General features: G+C 41.1%; 2 protein-coding genes across 3 annotated transcripts; both read left to right on the top strand.

Annotated features, from left to right (window-relative positions):
- Nucleotides 1-1,776: 1,776 nt before the first annotated feature.
- On the top strand, nucleotides 1,777-15,404 carry memo1 (mediator of cell motility 1). Of its 2 annotated transcripts, XM_004559762.2 has the most exons (10): nucleotides 1,777-2,063; nucleotides 2,150-2,248; nucleotides 3,478-3,559; nucleotides 3,649-3,717; nucleotides 3,900-4,012; nucleotides 4,467-4,578; nucleotides 5,022-5,164; nucleotides 5,284-5,360; nucleotides 6,388-6,492; nucleotides 12,870-15,404. In XM_004559762.2, the coding sequence occupies exons 2-10, from the start codon at nucleotides 2,188-2,190 to the stop codon at nucleotides 12,999-13,001; spliced, it is 894 nt and encodes a 297-aa protein (XP_004559819.1). In that variant the 5' UTR covers nucleotides 1,777-2,063; nucleotides 2,150-2,187; the 3' UTR covers nucleotides 13,002-15,404. The 2 variants fall into 2 exon arrangements, with proteins under 2 accessions (XP_004559819.1, XP_076747951.1); XM_076891836.1 differs by having other exon boundaries at nucleotides 1,777-2,248.
- A 2,324-nt stretch (nucleotides 15,405-17,728) lies between these two features.
- srd5a2b (steroid-5-alpha-reductase, alpha polypeptide 2b) lies at nucleotides 17,729-19,740 on the top strand. Its single transcript, XM_004559764.6, has 5 exons — nucleotides 17,729-18,084; nucleotides 18,688-18,851; nucleotides 18,956-19,057; nucleotides 19,129-19,279; nucleotides 19,387-19,740. Exons 1-5 carry the CDS (start codon nucleotides 17,813-17,815, stop codon nucleotides 19,451-19,453), a joined length of 756 nt encoding a protein of 251 aa, XP_004559821.1. The 5' UTR covers nucleotides 17,729-17,812; the 3' UTR covers nucleotides 19,454-19,740.
- The last annotated feature ends 4,562 nt before the right edge of the window (nucleotides 19,741-24,302 follow it).

Genomic DNA, 24,302 nt, shown 5'->3' with positions numbered 1-24,302 from the left:
AAGGGTGTTTTCTTACCTAAATAAGCTGATAAATAAGCTCTTTTCACATAGAGAAAATCTAAGCAAACAAAAATGCGCCACTACGAAGCACATTAGAATGTTCAGTCCGCCCCAAGCACATCTGGCCAATAAAGCAGATGTGTCTGACCAATAAGCCAATAAGCTGACTGAACTCAAGTTTAACAGGGTTTCACACCTTTGTTGTGAGAATGTTCAGCCCACTTACTGGACAGATGTGTCTGGGGCAGGAGTAACAAAAGTAAACAATTGTTGACAATTTTATCTTATTGTCTGTTTGCTCTGTCATATTGATCTCCTGCTAAAATATGAAAGAGGGCATAGGACTTTTAGCTGTATTTTTTATCAGTTTTACAGCTTTTTCAATAGACAAAGACCTTCCTCATGGCCGCTCATTCTACACACAGGACCTGAGTAACAGATTAACAATTAAGTTACAGAAGATAATGCTTTTCCCACAATGTACTACAGAGTTTTTTTGTTTTTTTGTTTGTGTTTTTACTGTGGGTCCACAGTAAAAAGCCCAAAGTGCTGCACTGACCATATTTTTTTTATTCACTATGGCAGCATTTCTTTATCATGGAGAAAAACTGAGACATACTGTTGAAATTTTACTTCTTCCTATATTAAGATAGCTCAGGGATTAAATATGTAGTTAAAACATCTTTCCATTAACAAAAAAGGCAGTTTCTCGGGTACAGACTAAAGTGGACTGTAGGCCCACGATGTAATATGAGTTTGACATCTCTGGTTTAGACAGGTCTTTTTGAAAATAGAGAACACAAGTTTTGTATTTTGTCATCCAGTTTTCTTACAGTATTTAAAAGTAGAAAGGGAGAGAGAGCCTTCAGTTTTCAGGCCCCTCTTCTATGGAACCAGCTTCCAGTTTGGATTCGGGAGACAGACACTATCTCTACTTTTAAGATTGGGCTTAAAACTTTCCTTTTTTCTCTAAAGCATATAGTTAGGGCTCAATCAGGTGACCCTGAATCCTCCCTTAGTTATGCTGCAATGGGTGTAGGCTGGTGGGTGATTCCCATGATGCATTTAGTATTTCTTCTTCAGTTACCTTTCTCACTCACTATGTGTTAATAGACCTCATTGCATTGAATCATACTTGTTATTAATCTCTAGCTGTCTTCCACAGCGTGTCTTTTGTCTTGTCTTCCTTCTCTCACCCCAACTCTCACTCCAACCCAGATGGCTGGCCCTCCCTGAGCCTGGTTCTGCTGTAGGTTTCTTTCTGTTAAAATTGAGCTTTTCCTTCCATCCTCATAAAAGTGCTTGCTCATAGGGGGTCATATGATTATTGGGTTTTTCTCTGTATGTATTATTGCAGAGTCTACCTTACAATATAAAGTGCCTTGAGGCGGCTGTTGCTGTGATTTGGCACTGTATAAATAGTTGAATTGAATTGAATCTAAATCCATGAGAAAAGCAATTAGTTTTTAAACAGTCAAAAATCTCTCATGGTAGCAAACAATGACTGTAGAAATGACTGTTTTCTACAGTCACTGGTAGCAAAAGTACTCCTTTCAATCCTAAGAAGAGGAATAGGTACATTTTGGTGGATGCCCTATTGACGTCCCTGCTTTTTTGCCACGCTGTACCCGCTCACCTGACGGACAGCACAATTTCACAATCAAACAACATCTTAGTAATAGCTACGCCTCCTGGATTTTTTAACCAATCATGTAAAGATGAGCAATCAAACAGCCAATCGGACAGCTCTGACGTCTCTTCGATAACATTTTTTTCAGACCCGCCCCTTGCCTGGCTTGACAGACAAGTCTGTAATCCTCAGATCCCAACTGTGACATCGCTGCTTTTATTATTACTGTTCTGAGTGTTTCATATCGGCACATTACAAACATTCTGTAATTTGTGTCTTTCCGCATTGCATGCTGATATTAACAGACTTTATGCCAAACGGACCCTAGCTAACTTATTAACCGGTAACAACACAAGGGCCATCTGACGGTACACTGAGCTTGTTAGCCAGCTAGCTGCTGATTCTCCAGTCGAACTGCCCTTTGTCTTTTCAGGCAAGTCAGCTAGCAGGCGTTGGTTTCTTCTCTCGGGTAGTTAACCCAGGATTTTGGAGTTTTGTTTTTAATTTTTCGCCTGACAGGAGTGAAGCAAACCAAGATAGGCGGCTTGGGAACCAAGATGTCGAACCGAGTGGTGTGCAGAGAAGCAAGTCACGCCGGGAGCTGGTACTCTGCTTCGGGTAACTGTCAATGAAGCACCATCCGCGTTAGCACACCTTGTGCTAGCTGGCAGTCTTATTTGTTTGTTTTATGCTTTGTGTTCTATTAGTTTTTGAGGCTTCTCATTATGCGTAACTTACTGTCTTTGTAACTGGGCTCCTGGTGGCTTGCCACCGCAGAAATGAATAGCCAGTGTCAGGGCTGTAACGTTAGTCCATCCGTTTTTTGTTTTTTTTTTAAGTCGGCTATCTAACTGTTATCGACTGCCGTCTCTGTATTATCCCATTTGGTGTACGATTGGTTTGAACTTGTTCAGCACCTCCTCCTTGGATAGTGCGTGGAAATGTCAAAACAAAGCATTTTTGACTATCAACTCAACCAACGCTAACTTGGCTAATATTGCAGAACTTCCTGGCCTACGTGCTAGCTAGCCAGCTACACTTAAGATTTCCCGAAGCTGATTATTGAGCATTATTGTGTTCTTGTTGGTGTCTGCCCCTGATCCGCTTAAGTTATGTGTACAAATGCTCCCTGTCACAGAACAAAGGATTGGGTAGGGCAGGGCAGAAAGCTGAAGGTTCATGTTGCACCCCTTCCCCCATTTCACAAGCTGTACGCTAGTTTATTTTTTTTATTAAATCCCAAAAGGCTGCCCGATTATCCATTAGAAACTGCCATTTACAATCCTTTTTGAGACAACATATAAAGCAGATAAATACTGAAAACAACAACATTGATTACCGTGATTCTGGTTGTTTTTCTAACAAATCATTCAGTTCTGTGCGCTGTTAATGTTGTCAACTATTGACACTGGTAAACATGAACTTTAGTAGTTTATACTGTAATATAGGCATTGTATTCCAGTTTAGTTAATCACGTTTAGTAAGGTTAAAATTGGATTATGACACAGTATAATGAGCTCCAGCTTTACAATGACAGTTGCCCAGCATATAAAAGATTGACAATACTATGTTAGGCTTTGTCAAGATGGGCTCTTATCCATTTCTTTCCCGTTCCAAAATAACTGACAAGGAATAATGAACTGCTGTCACAGCTGGATTTCAGCCCAGTGCATTGCTATTACAGTGCGACATTGGTAGGGATCTAAAATGATTGTAGCCTTATCAAAGTGTATTTGGACTATTTCTACAATTATCATTTGATTTTGTGACCCCTCTTTATTCTAGTGTTAGTCTACTCTAGTGAAATATACAGGTATATATCTTTTTTTGTTTGTTTACTTTTTCAGGATCCCAGCTGAATGCACAACTAGAAGGCTGGCTGTCTCAAGCACAGTCCACCATCAGACCCGCTAGAGCCATCATAGCACCGTAAGCACACATTAACAAACAGAAGGAAAATGTCTTCTGAATGTGTTCAATGCCTTCTTAATTGTAATATGGCTTGTTTTTGTTTGTAGCCATGCAGGGTATACTTACTGTGGTGCTTGTGCAGCACATGCCTACAAGCAGGTTGATCCCTCTATTACGTAAGTGATCCTGTTTTCTAGCTCTCTTCCTCATTTAAGAAGATGCTTTGCATGATTGTTTATCTTAATTCCACTTTTTCCACAGACTGAGCAGATGTGAGTGTAGATAGCAGAGTAAAGAAATGTTGGTGCTGTGCTTTTTGCAAAAACAGCTAATGAAATAAAGTTCTGTTGCCCTTCAGTCGTAGGGTGTTCATCCTGGGACCTTCACACCATGTGCCCCTCTCTCGCTGTGCCCTGTCACCTGCAGACATCTATAGAACACCCCTCTATGACCTGAGAATCGACCAGAAGGGTATTCACTGTTTTCAAATATGTCTTACATCTTAACTTGTGCTATAATTTATTTATAGGTATTTTGCACATCCTCATAAAAGGTGTTTTGAGGATGTGCGGTGATGTGAGGTAGTAACATGACAGTTTGGATAACATTTAAAGTGTAAATTTCATGTTTTGTGCCAAAAGCAAAGTGAAGAACTTTTTTTTTTTTGGAGTCATTGCTCTTAAAAATGTGAAATGAAGCAAGCACAGCGCTTCAACATACAGACCTTATGCCAGTTTGGCAGGTGATACACTTTTAATGATCCTCCAACGACCAGACATTGCCTTGACTCTGTGGTCAGGGCTTTCTTTTTATTTTTTAGATTTTCCTCAGCTAGGCACTTGTCAGAATTCTAATCTCACTGACTTTATCAGTAGTCGTGACTATGAAAAAATTCTCAAAATAAAGTTAAATCTCTCTCTTTCAGTTTATGCTGACCTCTGGAAAACTGGGTTGTTTGAGAGAATGAGTCTGCAGACAGATGAAGATGAGCACAGTATTGAAATGCACTTGCCTTACACTGCTAAAGCCATGGAGAGGTAATGCACATGAGTGACATTCATTCAAGTGGAGAATCAATCTATGCATTTAAAGGGAACTGTCTGAGAGATTGAAGCTTTTTCTTGACTGTTTCTGACAAAAGTAAATACAAGGTACAAAAGCTCTGTTACTTCTGTTCTCTTATTTTCCTTCACGTCCTATACTATGCACCAGGCACTATTGTAAACCAGAATCACACTGGTGCAGGGACACATGGATGTGCATAATTTATACAACCTTCTGTTAGGTTGGCTGGAGACAGAGCCATTTTCATGGTTCTGAAAAACAGGGATCATGTAGTAGAACTTGAACTGAGCTAGGTGACTCCATAATGGGAAATAACAAGTTGAAATCACACCATTGATGTTGACCAGTGAGACTAAAGTCACAAAGTTGTTGTTTTTAGCATGTAAAAGTTAAGTTATTATTATTGATGTTGCAGCCACAAAGACGAGTTTAGCATCGTGCCTGTGCTGGTGGGTGCGCTGAGTGAGTCAAAGGAACAGGAGTATGGGAAGCTGCTTAGCAAATACCTGGCAGACCCTTCTAACCTTTTCATCATCTCATCTGACTTCTGCCATTGGGGTATGTACTGACATGACACACTGAAAACAGCAGTTTGTGATGCAAGGATAATTTGGTCTAAATGACATAATTACTTGACTGTACCCAGCTGTGTACTGCGGTGTGTTTCTCTCTTGAAGGTCAACGGTTTCGCTATACATACTATGATGAATCTCAAGGGGAGATCTACAGGTCTATTGAGCATCTTGATAAAATGGTAACTACTGAGATATGTAAGATATATCATGTAATATAAAATGTTGGGGAAAAAAGTGATTGTAATTTTTTTTCAATGAAAAGAATAAATCTGATCTATTTCACTGAGAAAAAACACTTTCATCGGCCACATGCATTAAGCACATATAAAACGCGCACAACCAATAAAAGGTATTGGACATGGCATTTTGAAAATCTCATGGCCTTAATGAGACAGTTTATTTGCTTGTACAAGTCAAAGATTAACTAAATTTAATGATAAAAAAAACTACTGAATAGCAAAGAAGATTTATAGATTTTTCTTAGGGTCATGATTTTTTGTGATAAACTCCAAAATAATTTGTATATCAATTAAGTACAGTATATAATGGACTCTGATGAGACTGATATATTGTTATATTGGTAGGGGCTTAGATATTGGCCATTTAACTACTTATGGATATCAGTATCTGCATTTATAACTGCCAATTAATGAAAATGTGAAAAGTGAAGAAGAAAAGGGAGACGTCATTCAACCACGCACAATTTGTCCACTAGAGGGCACTTACCAATTTACTGTGAAAGCAAAAAAACTACACTGCCATATTATCATAGTAAGGACTCAAATTTACATATAACCATGTGTAACTATGAGTGTGTGTCTCAAAGAAAAACAATTATTGGCCAATATATAGAATTTTTAAATTACACAGTATCAGTGTGAAAAATCTTATATCGGTCAGCCTCTAGTATATTACATGAATATAAAAAAGGAACGTGAATATCCAAGCTGATTTTCACTGCAGGGTTTCTGATTAATGACAGTTGCATTCCGCTTATCAAAGATCGTTTTATTGCACATGCTGATTCATTGTCATGACCTACTTGGCCAGTCGCAACACCTAATGGAACTGAGCCATTATGAGTGTTATTCATTTCACTTATTATTCCTGCTGCGGCGAGTCATAATGTGTTCTTATCCAAAAAAGATACAAATGTTTGCAGGTATGAGGGTACATTTAAGGTTTAATTTCTTTCTGTCTGTCAAGGGGATGGGCATTATAGAGCAGCTGGATCCCATGTCTTTCACCAACTACTTGAAGAAGTATCGCAACACCATATGTGGGCGTCACCCGATTGGAGTGCTGCTAAATGTAGGTAACCCAGGAAAAAGTCTTACCAAGTGTATTTCACTCACACTCGTGTTATTAGGTACACCCCCTTAATTCTTCATTACATAGATTCAGGATATTGACATGATGGGGGTGTGGATGCCATTTGAATACAGTGAACTCAGTGTCATGTTTAAGAAACCAGTTTGAGATGATTGGAGCTTTGTGACATTGCACGTTATCCTTCAGCCATCAGAAGATGGGTACACTGTGGTTAAAAACAGATGACCATATGTTTGCACATACTCAGAAAAAATACTCACACTATGGCGTTTAAACAATTCTCTGTTGACACTAAGGGACCCAAGGTGTGCCAAGCAAATACCCCCACACACCATTAAGCAAGGATTATACTTTCTGCATCCGTGAGTTCACTTGGGTCCCAGTGACATGAATTTTGTCATCAAACAGTTTACTGAAATTGAGGAATTTCGATGAGCATCCCTAAATAAGAGCCTCAGTTTTCTGTTCTTGGCTGACAGGAGTGGCGTCCTGTGTGCTCTTCTGCTGCTGTAGCCCATCTGCTTCGAGGTTCGACTTGTTGTGTGCACAGAGATGCTCTTCTGCATACCTTGGTTGTAACTAGTTGTTATTTGAGTAGATGTTGCCTTGCTATCAGTTTGAAGCAGTCTAGTCATTCTCCTCTGACATCAATACATTTTATTTCTTTTTCGAGCCATTCTCTCTGAACTTCATGTCTGTGTGCCCAAATGAGTTGCTGCCATCTGATTGCCTGATTACATATTTGTGTTTATTCATTTTTTGTGTGTATATAACAGTCGTTGATGAAATTCATGTTGTGGGCTGACTTTATTTGTATTTTTCAGTTTGACTGATAACCCCAAGTACAGAATCTTCAATGAAATGAGGTTTAAACTACATGTTTTAATCAAGAAGTCAGCATCCTCATCAGCTTTTCTATACAAGAAACACAGAAAATACAGAATCTAGATTCATCTTGAGGTGATCATCCAGAAAATCCTATGGAAATATTACGCTGTTATTTGATTTTAATATAACCTTTCAACGTAATGTTAAGGTTCACAATTGAGGAGGGAGAGTACAAACCACCCTTGGTCCAGAAGCTCTTGGTTAAACAATGATTTTAATGAATACACACGTGTGGGAAGAACACTCTGTACGCCGACAGCAAGTGATCTCCGACTTACTAAAGCACAAACAATTATTTTATAACATCAGGGTTTGTTTACTGACGCCCCTTCATGCGTCACAGGTACATTTTATACATAGATCAGATCAACATCACCATGACTTTTCACCCAGAAGATCATCTTCTATTTTCATGGCTGGTACTTTCCGTTCTTATCTTAAAGTGAATTGTTCCTCTTTCTTGTCGAGACATAACTAATCTCTCCTCTAAATAAATCTAACTAATGTGTGTGTATGTGTTGACCTCACATGCTCTTTGTGTCACCTCTTCACCTCCAACCTGCTGTGTCTCGTCCTCAAATGCTCTTTCTCAATTCACCTGTTGCACTTCTGACCTTTCACTAGACCAGAGGCTCACTGAGACTATGTGTATGTCTTCTACTAAATAAATGTTTTAACCAAGAACCTCTACTAAAACCTTAATATAAAATGACCTGATATAAGTGTTTTGTAAGCATGTATTGCAATTCCTTCTATGTTCTAGTTTTCCCTCAGCATGTATCACCTGAACAGTCACGTCAGTGAAGCTTAAGACCTTTAAAGAACCTGAACATCAACTCAAATAAGCACAGATATGCAATATGTATAAAATAGTTATAACTGCACCTGGAATACAAAATTAATATAATAACTTGTATGCATAAACATCTTAAGGCCATCTTAAAGCTATCTGTTACATTGTTAAAGCAATGATCATACTGCAGATTATATTATGCTGGTCAAATACTTTTCTGTTCATCCCCACAATCCCCCTTTCGACCTCTGGCACACCAGAGGTCGACACATAGGTTGTTGTTCACTCCTCAGTCCACTCGACTACCTCCAGATCCATCATCGGCATCATGGACATAGGGGCCACCGCCCCAGGGTCCACTGCCTTTACAATCACCTTCTCTACCAACCTTCGGGCACAAGGAATGAGACAACAACCACAGGTCACCAAAATACCCACCAATACAGATAGAGACAACATAATTGACAGAGCAAGCCCCTTCCACTTTCCCTTTTTTACTCTTTTTATTTAAACCACCCCTTTTCAAACTCTCAATTTGTTACCACTCCTTTCTGTAGGCGCGGCGATCTCCTCCTAGGCTGCTCTTCTTTCTTCAGCCTTCCAGGTGGACTACTGGTCGGCCCGTTGCACAGGTGAAGAGGTTTATTCTGCCTCTGTTCCTTGACACCTGCGTTCTTTGAAGACGAATTTTCCTCCACCAAGCTCTCGTGTGCGGGTGCACACTGCGACCAGTGGTACCAGGTGTCGCCTTTCCCTTTCAGCTGGACTGCTGTAGCCGTCCGGACGGTCACCTCATACGGACCAGTCCAGCGGGGCTCCTTCCACTTTCGCTTAATGACCTTTAGCCATACTGCCTTTACGTCCGGTACCTCTCCGTTCCCCGTGGGTCTCTCACAAGTGACCTGTTTTGTAAAGCTGGACACAAGAGCCTTCAATTCATTAAAATATTCTGCATGAGACCTGTTGCTTGTCCTGGGCTGCTCCACCGGGACCACTGTCCAGGGTGCTGGAAACTGTCTCCCAGTCAGCAGCTCATAAGGGGTGAAACCTGTTGATTGGTTAACAGAACATCTTATGGTCCTCAAAGCAATGGGCAGGGCTGCGACCCAATTTAGCCCTGTCTGCGCACAGATTTTAGCCAACTTGTTTTTCAAATTTAGGTTCATCCTCTCTACCTTTCCTTGAGATTGAGGATGATAGACCATCCCGAACTTATGTTGCACTCCCAACATCCTCTCTACCTCTTGCAAATCTTTGTTCTTGAAGTGAGTACCATTGTCTGATCTAATTCTCTTGGGAAACCCATGCCTTGGAATGTAATGATTGATTAAACACTTAATCACGCTTTTCGCGTCTTCACGTTTGGTCGCCCATGCTTCGGGCCATCCAGTCAGAACATCCACACACACCAACAAATACCTCACCCCACCTGGGCCTGTATCAATCATGTCGGTATAATCAATCACGACCTCTTCTCCTGGCCTTTCTGGCATGAGAAACTTACCAGCTTCAGGTTTTACTGCTGGCTTTGGGTTGTGTGCCCCACAAATTAGGCACGTTCTGGCCTTTTCCAGTATCATCCTTCTCAAATCAGGATGCCACCATCGGCACAAATTTCTCTCCATCTGTTTCACTCCCACGTGACCAAGCCCGTGAGCCTCATTCACCTTCTGTTCCGCCATTTTGGCCGTTAAAGCGGGACGCCCATCTGGCCCCCTCCACAAACCGCCATCTTGCCAGGCTCCTTTGTTTTCCCACACCCCCTTTTCCTCTGGGGATGTCTCCTCCTGAGCCTGTCTAACTTCTTCCATGCTGTTAGTGCTAACCTCCTCTTCTGGGGTTACCTGCACCATTTGTCTCTGTCCTTTGTAGCCCGCTGCTTCCTTTGCGGCTTCATCAGCTTTCTGATTTCCTTTTGCCACCATACTGTCTGCTTGTGAGTGGCCTTTGCATTTTATAATACTTACCTCGTCTGGGTCCTCCAGGGCCTTTTCCAGTTCCTCCATTTCCTTTTTGTGACAGATGGGTGCATTAGTGGCCGTTCTGAACCCGGCTCTCTTCCACTGAGCCAGTTCCACATGAGCTGCTCCAAACGCATATGCTGAGTCAGTGTAGATGTTCACTTCTCATGTTTTTAGCCAACCTCAGGGCTCGAGTTAGGGCTATCACTTCAGCTCTCTGGGCCGACTGTTGTCCCTCAATTTTTCCTGCTTCTTTCACCTGAAACTCAGTTCCTACTCTACAGACTACTGCATAGCCGGCTTTTAATCCTTCTTCATCTCTGTGGCAGCATCCATCTGTGAACCAATCCTCAGCTCCATATATGGGCTCTGCCTTCAGGTCTTCCCTGATTTTTCCTTCAACTTGGGCTTTCTTAATACAGTCATGTGGTTCTCCTGACCCCATTAGGTCTGCCATATTTATTCCTTCATGTGTGAATATCAAATTTGGCGCCTCTAAAATTTTGCTCAACCTTTGTTGCGTCAGTGGAGTCATTGTGAATACCTGTGAGTTCACATAGGCCACTACACTGTGTGTGGTAAGCACTTTCAGTGGGTGTTCCCTCACTATGTGTGCTGTTTTCTGAATTATCTTTGCTACTCCTGCTGCGTGTTGTGTGCATGTGGGATGCCTTGCTTCTGTTGAATTTAATCTTATGCTAACATACATAAGTACATCCCTACCTCCCCCTTTTTTCTGAAACAACACACCATTCACAACTCCCTTTGTTTCTGAAACATCAAGATAAAATGCCTCATCATAGTTAGGTGTGGCCAGATCTGTGGCTCTTGACAAATCCTGTTTTAGCGAAATGAACGCCGTCTCTGTGTCCGGCGTCCAAGGCAATTCAGCCTTCAGATTTCGAACACCAACTTTCTTGATCAGGTCCCTTAAAGGGGCAGTTTTACCCGCATAGTTCGGAATGAACTGCCTGCTGTAACCTGTCAAGCCAAGAAAGGAAAGCAACTCCTTCACAGTTCTTGGTTTTGGATGTGTCAGAATTTGGTCTCTGTGTGTGTTCATTAACTCCACTGATCTGTGTGCGATCACCCGGCCCAGGAATGTTACCTCTGGCCGGACCAACTGCAGTTTTTCTTTACTCACTTTGAAGCCACACTCCGCCAATCTGTTCAACACCACGAGCGATGCTGCCGTACAGGCCGCTGCTGACGGGGCTGCAATAAGAAGATCATCAACATACTGTATTAATGTACAGCCCTCTGGCAGTTGACATGGGGACAATGCCTCTTTCAACACCTGATTGAAAATTCCTGGTGAGAGTGCAAAGCCTTGTGGTAGGCGTGTGTACCTAAATTTCCGGCCTCTGTATGTGAAAGAGAAAATGTCTCTGAGTGACTCGTGCAGTGGGAGACAAAAGATGCATTCGCTAGGTCAATACATGTGAACCACTTTTGGTCCCCAGTAATTTTGGTCAGAGCTGTGTAGGGATTTGGTACAGACACAGTGTCAGTTAAGGTTCACAATTGAGGAGGGAGAGTACAAACCACCCTTGGTCCAGAAGCTCTTGGTCAAACAATGATTTTAATGAATACACACGTGTGGGAAGAACACTCTGTACGCCGACAGCAAGTGATCTCCGACTTACTAAAGCACAAACAATTATTTTATAACATCAGGGTTTGTTTACTGACGCCCCTTCATGCGTCACAGGTACATTTTATACATAGATCAGATCAACACCACAATGACTTTTCACCCAGAAGATCATCTTCTATTTTCATGGCTGGTACTTTCCGTTCTTATCTTAAAGTGAATTGTTCCTCTTTCTTGTCAAGACATAACTAATCTCTCCTCTAAATAAATCTAACTAATGTGTGTGTATGTGTTGACCTCACATGCTCTTTGTGTCACCTCTTCACCTCCAACCTGCTGTGTCTCGTCCTCAAATGCTCTTTCTCAATTCACCTGTTGCACTTCTGACCTTTCACTAGACCAGAGGCTCACTGAGACTATGTGTATGTCTTCTACTAAATAAATGTTTTAACCAAGAACCTCTACTAAAACCTTAATATAAAATGACCTGATATAAGTGTTTTGTAAGCATGTATTGCAATTCCTTCTATGTTCTAGTTTTCCCTCAGCATGTATCACCTGAACAGTCACGTCAGTGAAGCTTAAGACCTTTAAAGAACCTGAACATCAACTCAAATAAGCACAGATATGCAATATGTATAAAATAGTTATAACTGCACCTGGAATACAAAATTAATATAATAACTTGTATGCATAAACATCTTAAGGCCATCTTAAAGCTATCTGTTACATTGTTAAAGCAATGATCATACTGCAGATTATATTATGCTGGTCAAATACTTTTCTGTTCATCCCCACAGTAACCTCTAGTCCCACATGTATGACATCCTTCTGGGCTCTGGAAGCAGTGCTTTCCAGCTAGTCCATTCGTCGTGACACCCCTATATTTCTTGTTTGTTTTTTATTTTATTTGGAAAAGCTAAATTAAGATGTGACATGAGGAGGATAGGTCTTAGTGCTACTCAGGTCCTCTGGCCAATGGTCAGTTGACATTCAGGATCCAAATTCATGTCCTTGTCGAGAATAATTCCTGTCATCGTTATCGTCTTTGTTTGTCTAAAGACTCTTGCTGTGTCCCATGATGTGAATTAGTGCCTAAGTGGATTTTGCTGTTTTGCAGGCTGTGGCTGAGCTGAGGAAGTCTGGTCTAGAAATGAACTTCACTTTCCTGAACTACGCCCAATCAAGTCAGTGCAGGAACTGGCAGGATAGCTCTGTGAGTTATGCTGCTGGGGCACTCATCGTTCATTGAGGTCAACTTTTTGCAGGGGCCACTGCAACGCCGCCACCCTGCCCTTACTATCTATCGCCATAACCCGACCTAGACACCCTCCCTCTCACCCCCCTCCCCCAGTTATGCCCACTATTTGCAGGAAGGACCTAGACACTCAAAGCCAATACAGTCTTCTTTCTGTCTCTCCCTCAGCTCTCCTCTGCCTTTTCTCCGCCAGTTTGAAGTGTGTCTCAGAGCTTTTGGTTGAAACATTTTGCTTGAAGTGCAGTTTTGAGATTTTGTAGGAGCAAATGGTTAGTGGAGATGGGAAGAGTATGCAGTGTTTTGGCTTGGAGTAAGCAATGAGAGGGGAAAAATAATCTTATTTAGGTTTTTGCAAGGACTGTAGTCCTCTTAGTTCCCTTTTATTTTCCTGACTAAACAGATTTGAGTTGTAAAAATGCAATCTTTATATTTGGACTCAATCTGTTCTCTTGTAATTTGCCTCAGAATAAGAATTAAAATAAAATTGCAGATATTAATGGAGACTATTTAAACGTTGCCAGATGAAAATGGAGTGTTTTGGCTGACTGCTTCAAGCTACATGCGATTTAAACTTTGAAAACAGTGTCATAGGTAATTACTACCATTGCTCAGCATGTGTTGTAGTTGCTAACAAAGGGCTGCACCCAACAAAGTTCACTAACCCCCCTTACTGTACAAAACCAAAAACAATATTATTATCCTTTTAGTTTATTAAACACAATATTTTAATCATATTTTATTCCTTTTTGTTTTCCTTATTTAGTAGTTTTAGATGTGATGATATTTACTCAATTAGTGTGTAGGTTTGAACAAAAGCCGAGTCGTCACTTGAGCTCTAAAGCCATCAGCCAGTTTGCCCAGTAAACTAGTGTATACAAACACCGCTTCCTGACTACAATCCCATGCTTTCTAGCATGCTAGAGCCAAACTGCAGTTATGTAGAAATACAATCAACGGTGGATATTGTGTGCGTGACTCCATCTATGAGACGTCCAGTCTCCGTTTACAACTCCACCCCGACTTTCTGTAGTTACTGAACTGTCAGAATAGGAGAAAGACAGTTTTGTTACACATTCAGCAACATTTCTTTTTGTCTAAACAACAGGCAAAGCACTGAAGACCACAATGACTTGCTTAAATAAGATCTGTACCTCTCCCCAGTGCAATGCGTGGTAAACCTTATCTGGATTTTTTTTGATTGAGGAATGCCAAAATTTATTGGAAAAATGTAAGTTTTCATCCTTATATTTGGTTTACAGTTTGGAGAATTCATTTCAGAATTACTAATGAGACAGTGCAAGTGTCTCTTAGGCAAGTACTGTGCACAAGGCAATTAAAGATGGCTCGAGTATTAATATCAGCACAAATGCTTTCCTGGTAGTTTTAACAATCTACCCGGTGTTGCTCCCTGCTACGTTTTGGATTTATCGGAAGTGTCAAGCACAAATATTTTATTTACTAACAAGCGAAATAGTTGCTGCCTGAAATAATTCAGTTTCCAAAAGAATGCTACATGCAGACCCCCCCCCCCAGTGATTTTTAGTAGCAGTTTAGGCTTTTAGTACCAGTAACGATAATAGGCACACAAATGTCTGCTGTCCTGTTGTTTAAGATTGGAACGTCACTTTTCTCTGACTTTTGCTGCTAAAGTTGAATATTCCTATTTAAGCAAAGCAGTCCTCTAACATTAGCCCCTCCCCTCTTGGCACCAAAAGAGGCACCACACTCAGCATTAAACTACAGCATCTGTTCGAATGAAGTGGGCACAGACTGAAAGATGAAATCCCAGAATGGCTTGACCTCTATTGCTAATTTAAGGGAAACTAGTAAAGCATGACACACTGTGCTATTGTGCCTTTTATCACTGTTGCACATATACATATAAAGCATATTCTCACTTTTAGTCTTATTTTAGAATGTGTACTTGAGTTTTGTTTTTTCTCACGTGTACCCTCCCCTTTGCCTATTGCCCGACGGTGTCTCCAGCTCGCCCGACACACCAGGAATATTCTACCTGTCCCCCCGTCATCCGTTGGTCTAAAATGGCACCAACTGTTATCTCCTTTCTCCAGCAGGGAGTGGTATTCCTCTTTCTGCTAATCACCTCATTCCTGTAGAGAGAGACAAAGGCTAAACCTCAACACTGTTCATTTTCTGTTATATGAATATTTGTTTGTCTTTTAGAAATGTTTTTTGTATTTCTTGTTTTGTTTTTTGTTTTCTTTTCTTGGTTTGAGAATTGGAACTTACACGTCACAGACCTAAAAATATACTACTTAACTACTCCCTTAATGGAGTTTTTTTGATCTCAGGTTCCACTGGTAAAGCATCCCAAAAGGCTCTTCAGATGAGGCCGAGGATTCATGTAACAAAATGAGTAAAATGTACTGAAAAGCTTGTCTGCTCTGGTGTCTCGTTCTTCCGGTTTTTACAATCACAGAAAACGCACTGATCTCATACATCCATGTAACTTCTCAGTCACTGACTACATTGAAACCAATTATGTTTTTCAATACCAAACACTAATTTTCACCCCAGTTTACCAACTAACAGACATAAGCGAACAATAGGTTTACAGTGCAGCTTCTATAATAGACATCCTGTGCAAACTACATCAGTCATGAAGCAATTTTAAGGCCAATGTCACCAACAGGGGGAGGCAGGTTGCATGTGTTAAGGTTCAAAATTGAGGAGGGAGAGTACAAACCACCCTTGGTCCAGAAGCTCTTGGTCAAACAATGATTTTAATGAATACACACGTGTGGGAAGAACACTCTGTACGCCGACAGCAAGTGATCTCCGACTTACTAAAGCACAAACAATTATTTTATAACATCAGGGTTTGTTTACTGACGCCCCTTCATGCGTCACAGGTACATTTTATACATAGATCAGATCAACACCACAATGACTTTTAACCCAGAAGATCATCTTCTATTTTCATGGCTGGTACTTTCCGTTCTTGTCTTAAAGTGAATTGTTCCTCTTTCTTGTCGAGACATAACTAATCTCTCCTCTAAATAAATCTAACTAATGTGTGTGTATGTGTTGACCTCACATGCTCTTTCTCAATTCACCTGTTGCACTTCTGACCTTTCACTAGACCAGAAGCTCACTGAGACTATGTGTATGTCTTCTACTAAATAAATGTTTTAACCAAGAACCTCTACTAAAACCTTAATATAAAATGATCTGATATATAAGTGTTTTGTAAGCATGTATTGCAATTCCTTCTATGGCTCCAAGTCACTTGCACAATAGATTGTCCGGACATCGCGCCGAACAAAGCTTCCAACCCCCAATTAATTGACCGAGCTCCAACTCTTTAATAAGCACAGATATGCATTGTGTATAAAATAGTCATAACTGCACCTGAAATACAAGGTCAACATAATAACTGTATGCATAACATCTTAAGGCCATCTTAAAGCTATCTGTTACATGGTTAAAGCAATGATCATACTGCAGATTATATTATGCTGGTCAAATACTTTTTGTTCATCCCCACACATGACAACACTAGTGTGTTTATTTTGGGAGGTAAAATATGTGAGGACTTCAATAGTCAAGTTTTTGTTTCAGATAGGAACCGATTCCACTTTGTGGTCATTTTCAAGGCTATAGTTTGAGTTGGTGTTAAATTGTACTGTTATACTGAGAATTATTTGTTATTTAGCCCATTCTTACTAATGGAGAGATGGTGGACAGAATATTACAAACACTAATCTGAAACTCTTTCAGCACCAATTGATCATTAAGTTCTTTTTCAAATAGGAAGGACACATTCTGGAGCAGTTTTACTACACTATAAGGTTTCCAAAATGTACCTATTAAAAAGGCAGCCGATTGTGCTTGTGTGTATTTGCACAAAACTACTACAGATTGTGTTGCTTTTTAAGTCTACCTTGCTTTATAGTACATATTTCTACTAGTTTTTTTTACATATTTGACCACTGAACTCAAATTTCCTTTTTTTTTTAAAGAAAATGTGTCTATATAAGTGCTGTAGCTGTGACTTGACTAATGAACTCGGATGCTAGATAGCTGCTGCTGGTTCCTTACTCATGCCATTTTCCCACCAGAAGCATTTGATCAGTTGTAGAAGGAGTCATAGTACAAGTTGAAGTTAACAAGAATTCTAACCACCAATGCTAAGTCTTTAGTTACCCTTCACTTTTTAATTAACTTGGTTGGTTGATTATTTCTTTGTTGTAACCTTGCTTCTGGGCAATAAATCTTGTACCGTTCAAAAGCCTGTTTATTTCCCCTTAAATGGTCCCACATTCGTGGAGATGCATTTGAGGCTGAATACTTCAAATGATTAATTTCAGTACTATATTCATACCGAGTTGAACATACCAAAAAAATGAACTTTTTGTGCAAATGCATATCATATATATCATCTGATCACTGAACTCTGAAGCTAGGTACATTTATATAATCTATAATCAGGATTATAATCTGGACTTTGACTTGTGGTGGTTTTGAGCACTTTGGTTACCTCTCATACTCAAACTTGTGGTGACTCTTTTCATGTGTGTTACAGCTTTTGGAAATGTGACAGTTTAACATCAAAATGTCTTCCAAGACAGAGAAGGCTAATCGAGACATTGCCTCTAGCAATGTTTGTACCTACGCTCTGAAAGCTCAACCTGTCAACAGCCTGATGAACACACACACCTCTTTCTTTATTTTGGGAGGAGTCTGCAAGGCGGTTTACATCCATTGAGCTTCATACATATGCTTAGTTCGCGAGTGGAAACGGTCACAGCAGTTTTTACCGGCTGAGGCGAACACTTGCCAGGATGCACTGCCATCAGGACTTGGTGAGCTTTCTCAGCTGTGGACTTATTCTGGCAGGAGTTTGGCACCTGGTTTATCACAGGAAGTCACAGAGCTCCTATGGACGCTACATGGCATGCCCTCCTGCTAGAATGGTTCCTGCTAGACTAGCCTGGTTCCTTCAGGAGATGCCGGCTTTCATCATCCCTCTACTTTTAATACTCACCACGCACAAATCCACAATTATGGGGAAGTACCTGCTGCTAGCGACCTTTTGCGTGCACTACTTTCAAAGGTAAAAGCAGAAAAACAAGTCAGCTTTGTGCCATTTGCTATGCATGTGAAGGGAACAGGGAACATGTATTCACGACAGTAAACAGTCGTGAATACATGTATTCCTATTTACAATATTCCTATTTAATCTTTCCAACATAAGTGATCAACTTTGATGTTATTTAAAAAAAGGAAAGTTAAAATCCCTCCTCTCTAACAGTTTGTCTTTTCTATTTTACATAAAACAACAAAGACGTGGCGTAATCATCTTTTAGCTGCTGGATGTACATTACGTATTGAGACATTTAGTGAAAGCAAGAGACAAAATTTCAGATGGGGACCTAAAAAGCAAAAGAAAAAAACAAAAGGAGGTTTGAAAAGGATTTTTCCTGCTGCTATAATTCAAAACAACACTCTGAGGAATGCTTTCCTAACCTCCCATGAAGAGTGGAGCTTAGTGGCACCATTTTAGTTTTCACCTTAATGCCAAATCATTTATACAGTGTGCTTCCAGTGGATTGTAAAAACACAGCTTTTTCTGCATCTACCAGCATGGAAAAAATGTACCATTATCCCCGTCTTTTGCCACCCCTGCTGCATCTACCATTTTGTTCCCCAATCATAGAACATTTGTGTACTCGCTATTGATGAAAGGAAAGCCTTCCCCGCTGAGTGTGATGGTGACAGCGGGTTTGTTCTGCTCTCTAAATGGTTTCCTGCAAGGACACTACCTGCTGCATTGTGCCCAGTTTGATGATGAGTGGTTTACGGGCTATCGCTTTAAAATTGGTAAGTGGAATATTTACTCTTTGGATGTGAAAGTCAGAATCTAATTGTGCTTTTTTTTATGTCTCATATACTGAGAATTCTTTTTTTGTTGTTGTTGTTCTCAGGTTTACTGCTGTTTTACATCGGCATGGCCATTAATATTCACAGCGACTTTATTCTATGCAACTTGAGGAAACCAAAGGAAGTAATATACAAGATTCCTACTGGTAAGAGACAGATTAGTGACCAAACTCCCACTGTGCTTGTATTAACCTGCAGTCTACTTAATCTCCTGCAGGAGGTCTGTTTGAATATGTGTCTGGTGCCAACTACTTAGGGGAGATTGTGGAGTGGTTTGGATACGCTGTAGCCACCTGGTCTTTTCCAGCACTCTCATTCGCTCTGTTTACCCTCTGCTTCATTGGACCAAGAGCCTACTACCATCACAGGTGCCTAAGATATTGATGTGAAGGAGTCCTGACACAAATACTAACCCCTCAACTAAGGATTTTACCCACATGCTGTTTCTAAACCGTTGTTGTTTCTTCTGTTGCAGGTTTTATCTTGAGAAATTCAAAGACTATCCCAAGTTTCGAAAGGCTTTAGTTCCTTTTATCTTCTGAGGGAAAACATTCATGTATTGCAAAAAACTGTTTACCGTGGTCTATAACATGTTATACAACATTGTTATTAGTGAGGCCTTAACGTGGAACAGTCTAGTTAGCTTGGTTTAGTTAGTGTTTGTATTTAAGAAGGTAACAAGGTGAAGTGTATCAATAGTATTTGCAGCTTGTGAAATTTATGCATGATGTATTAATAAATGTATTTGTCTTGTTTATTACTGATACTCATACAACCGAGTTTCCAAAAGTCAGGAATGCTGTTTGAAATTAAATCAAATGTAAGAATCCACTGATTACCAATTTTACCAATCTTGCTTCAAAACTGCTGGTGCCATAATTTTTGGGACAATTTCACAGCTTTTGTAATTTTGTGTCCGTAGACCATCACAGTGGGATTAAAACTAAACAAAAAGATGTTAGTTTCAACTCAAATGGTGTAACAGCAATAGGACCATAGCCCACCATTTTCAGTTGTTGTGAAAGTAACTGGAAACTTAACAGACAGCCGGTTTCAATTGGCCAGGTGAGACCAGTTCTGTCATTATTCTGTGACAAATGAGATAGAGATTTGGAGTCGATCCAGTTGTTGAATTTTACATTGGAACTTAACATGAGGTCTAAAGACATGTTGATGCAAGTGAGGCCCTCATGAGGCTGAAAAAAGGAAAGTATAAATTAAAAACAAACCTCTCTGTTTAAGAATGTACCAGCAAAATGAAAAGCCCACAGAAGGCAATTACAGTATGTGATGGCAAATTCCTTCTTTGATTAAGAAAAACAACTTCTCCACCAGTGGAAATGTGCCACTAGTATTTAATGAAGTAGCAGGATGAACTGTGAAGCGTACAGGCCAATACTCTCTGCTCCAACTCAGCCAGATGTTGCAAAACTGATAGGAGACCCTTTCGCAGTGCAAATGGAAAATAACCCAGAGGCTACTGCCAAAGAAAGACAAGAGTTTCTCAAGGCAAAGACATGGGATATTCTTCAATGGGCAAGTCAGTGACTTGATCTCAACCCAACAAAGCGTGCTTTTCAGTTACTGAAGACAAGACTGAAGGCAGAAAGTCCCACAAACATGCAGGAACTGGCTGCACTGAAGGCCTGCCAGACTATTGATGTTGCCTAAGACTGTTTGTGAGCCACGGTTCAAATTCAAAGACTATCCCAACTTTCGAAAGGCTTTGTCCATAGGCTCTAGACTTCAAGCAGCCATTGACTACACTGGCTACAAAGAATTTTTATCCAAGTTTTAAAAACAATCTTTATAATTAAAAATTTATATAAGTATATATATAACCTCTTGAATTAAAGCTGAATATATGCACATCTGTCACATTTGATTAAAAATCTACTTCGTTGGTTTACAGAGGAAGCATTACAAAAACTAATGGACCTAACTACAAGGCTCCAAAAAAACCCCCCAAACTTTAAAGTTACACTTTTTAAAATCAGAATACAGCATCAAGTCAGTGAATCGTCTGGGATATTGAGCTGGTCAGTTCAGTAGCAGAGGGGGTTGTTAATCAGTTTCTTCATCAGTTTCCTCTTTGATGTTAATGATATTAACGACAGGTGCACTAGATGGGCAACAATGAGACGAGCCCCAAAACAGGAATGGTTTTACACGTGGAGGACACTGACATTTTCGCCTTTTCTGTTTTGCATTTGGCTTAGAGTCAGAGTCACTACTGGTAGCACGAGGCAATACCTGATACCAGAAGGTTTGCTGGGTTTCCCATCACGGTCTCAAGAGCACGGAGGAGATTCCAGGGGACAGGCTCTGGGAGAGCTGGACAGCTGTGCATGTAAAAGGTCCTTAACACATCAGCAGGACCGGTATCTGCTCCTTTGTGCAAGGAGGAACAGGATGATCACTGTCAGAGCTACAAAATGACCTCCAGCAGGACACTCATGAGGGTGGTCTAAGGGCCTGATGTCCTCTAGTGGGCCCTGTGCTCACTGCCTGGCACCGTGGAGCAGATTAGCATTTGCCATAGAAAACCAGAATTGACAGGTCCACCACTAGTGACCTGTGCTTTTCACAGATGAGAACAGGTTCACCCTGAGCACATATGACAGATGTGAAAGGGTCTGGAGAAGCCGTGGAGAATGTAATGCTGCCTTTAACATGTGGGTGGGTGGGTGAGTGATGGTCTGGAGAGGCATATCCACTGAGGGGTACACAGACCTTTACAGGCTAGCCAACGACACCATGACTGCCATTGGTACCAGAATGAACCCCATGGACCCACTGTCAGAACCTATGCTGGTGCAGTGAGTCCTGGGTTCCTCCTGATGGATAACAATGCCCAGCCTCATGTGGTGAGAGTAAGGAGAGTGTCAGGGTACTCGGTCTCCTGACCCAGCATGTTAATTCTTTGTGATTTTTTGTATTATTGTACTTGTGTGAGTTATTCTATGGTTTCTAGTTTTGATCCCTTGTCCTTCATGTTTCTCTGTGTCCCCTCTGTTCTGTGTAAGTCTGTGTCTGCATGTTTGAGTTTCCCTCTGTGGCTTTCGGTTCTTAGAGCCCTCTGCCTTAGGTTTACGTCTCTGTGTTTCTTAGTTGCTGTCTCCACCGTGTCAAGTTCGCGTCTCTGTGTCTTACTTCCTGTTTTACTTTGAAGGTCCGTGTCTTATGTGAATGTGTTCAGGTTACGCTTCCTTGTCTCGTCAGTTCTGATTTCCCCCAGCTGTGCTCTCCTTCTGTGTCTCATTCCCCTCGTTACTTCCCAATGTATTTAAACCCTGTGTTTCTCTTAGTCAGTGTCGCCCCTCATGCCGTGTGGATCTCCCTGTGAGTTTAGTGTGTTATTCCCCAGTTTAGTTTACTTTGTATGCTCGTTTTTCTGTGACCAGCAGATAAAGCTGTGGTTTTGAGTTCATCCCTCGAGTCTGTGAGTCCTGCATTTTGAGTAGTGATGGGCAGATGAAGCCCCATGAAGCACTGAAGCTTTTCATCCAATTGGTTCACCCCAATGCGAAGCTTCATGAAGCTTCATTTGCTCTAGCAGGACACCTACTGGACGTAAAAATAATAGCTGGCATGAATTTGAAGAGTGTGGCATTTTGCACACAGCCTGTAAATGTCAACAACAAAAGGAGTGTGTAAAACATGTATATTGTAGTGATGCAGTATACTGTGTATATTTATAGTGGCAGTATGGAAAATGATTATTTGGAAATGCTTGAAATGGAAATGATCATTTACTGTGAGGTGAGGTGTGGTTGGGGTGTGGACAGTAGTTGTGCTTTTGTAACGTTGAGGTATGGACAGCTACACACTGAGGCTTTGAGCCTCAGTCCTGCCTGTTCACATTTTATTCAGTAAAAACTAAATTTTCACTGCTTTTATGACCTTTTTAGTGGGGAGAACATAGCTGGGATTTAATGATTTAACAAATCTTTTGAATCCTTTGTCCTCCACAATGCTAAATAGCTGTGAGTCCTCAATCACCATGCTAACCAGGTCTTCATCTATTTGAGATTGTTCTCCTGAGGAAAGACAATAAAGATAAAGCACAAATATAAATATCACACACGTAACTTATAACAGTTGTATAATATTGTTATATCATTTAGTAACATTACAGCATGCTATATTATCATTGCATTTGATGGCTCACCTGGTCTTGCTCCACAATCGGTGTTCCCCTTATTCTCATGCAAAGCTCTGTAGTGCCTAAGCATGGATGAGGTGTTGTTGTTATATCCCAGCTCCCTGGCACATAGCAAACACTTCACCTTGTACAAAAGTACAGACAGCTCAACATAAATTGTATTGCACCATCAGTATTATGAAAATACATCTTCTGTAGAAATTTACATACCTTGTTGGGAGGAATAAGATCAAAATGTTCCCACACAGGGGAGGACATCCTCCTCTTCTTAGCTGGCTCCATTCTCTCCTGACTTTCTCTCCTCACTCTCATAAACCTCCAAACTGTCTCCAAACTCTCACTAACCGCAACTCTCCATCAAACACCCACATTTTGATTGAAGTCTGAGGGGTTTATATCGCTGTCATATCTCGCGGCAAAGTTCGAACCACTTCATGAACCAGTCACGTGGTACAGCCGGGCAGCGAGGCTTCGGACGTCATCATTTTCAGCTCCTCCCATAAATGAAGCAAGCCTCGATACGCGCTTCGCGGAAACGCCCCCTCCATTACTCGACACACGCTCCGAAGCCTCGATACAGAACGTCACATCACTAATTTTGAGTCCCCATCTCTTGCCTGCCACACAGCGTTTTATGACAGAACGACGTGACCAGACATGGACTCAGCAGGCTCCGCCCGGGAAATTGATTTGGCCCGCATCCAAGGTCTGGTAGAGCGGATTTCCCACACTGATGATGTTCGGGCTGTGACTGTAGGAATCAAAGCCATTGAAGCCATCCTCGAGAGGAACCCCCACTTTGGTCAACTCGGAGGATTTATGGACTCAATAAACATGGTGCGCGAGGCCCGGGAGGTACTGCAAGCCCGAGAGTTAGCTATTCTCGCCCGCTCCCGGTATTCAGCACCGAAGCCACCAGCGCTGCAGCAGCAGATGGAGCTCTCTGCAATGCAGCAGCGGCCATTAAAGCGCAAGGGGGTTGTTAAATCAGATTATTAATCCCGAGACTGTTTTTCCAAAAGCTGCATTTTTCAGGTCCCCGGGGGGTTTGTGTGTTTCCGTTGAGCCTGAAGACAAAATAACGAGCACTGCGAAAGAGCTCTAGGTTTGCGCCCACAAGGACAGATTCTATGGCAATTCCTGAGACTGCTACGCTCTCCAAGGCTTCCCCAGAAGCTGAGTTTGTAATTTCATCTGAATCTGGACCCCTGGAGACAACAGAATCC

The sequence above is a fragment of the Maylandia zebra genome, linkage group LG13 (genome assembly GCF_041146795.1).
Source record: "Maylandia zebra isolate NMK-2024a linkage group LG13, Mzebra_GT3a, whole genome shotgun sequence".
NCBI classification, from domain to species: domain Eukaryota; kingdom Metazoa; phylum Chordata; class Actinopteri; order Cichliformes; family Cichlidae; genus Maylandia; species Maylandia zebra.
This window is presented reverse-complemented; position numbering and strand designations above follow the sequence as displayed.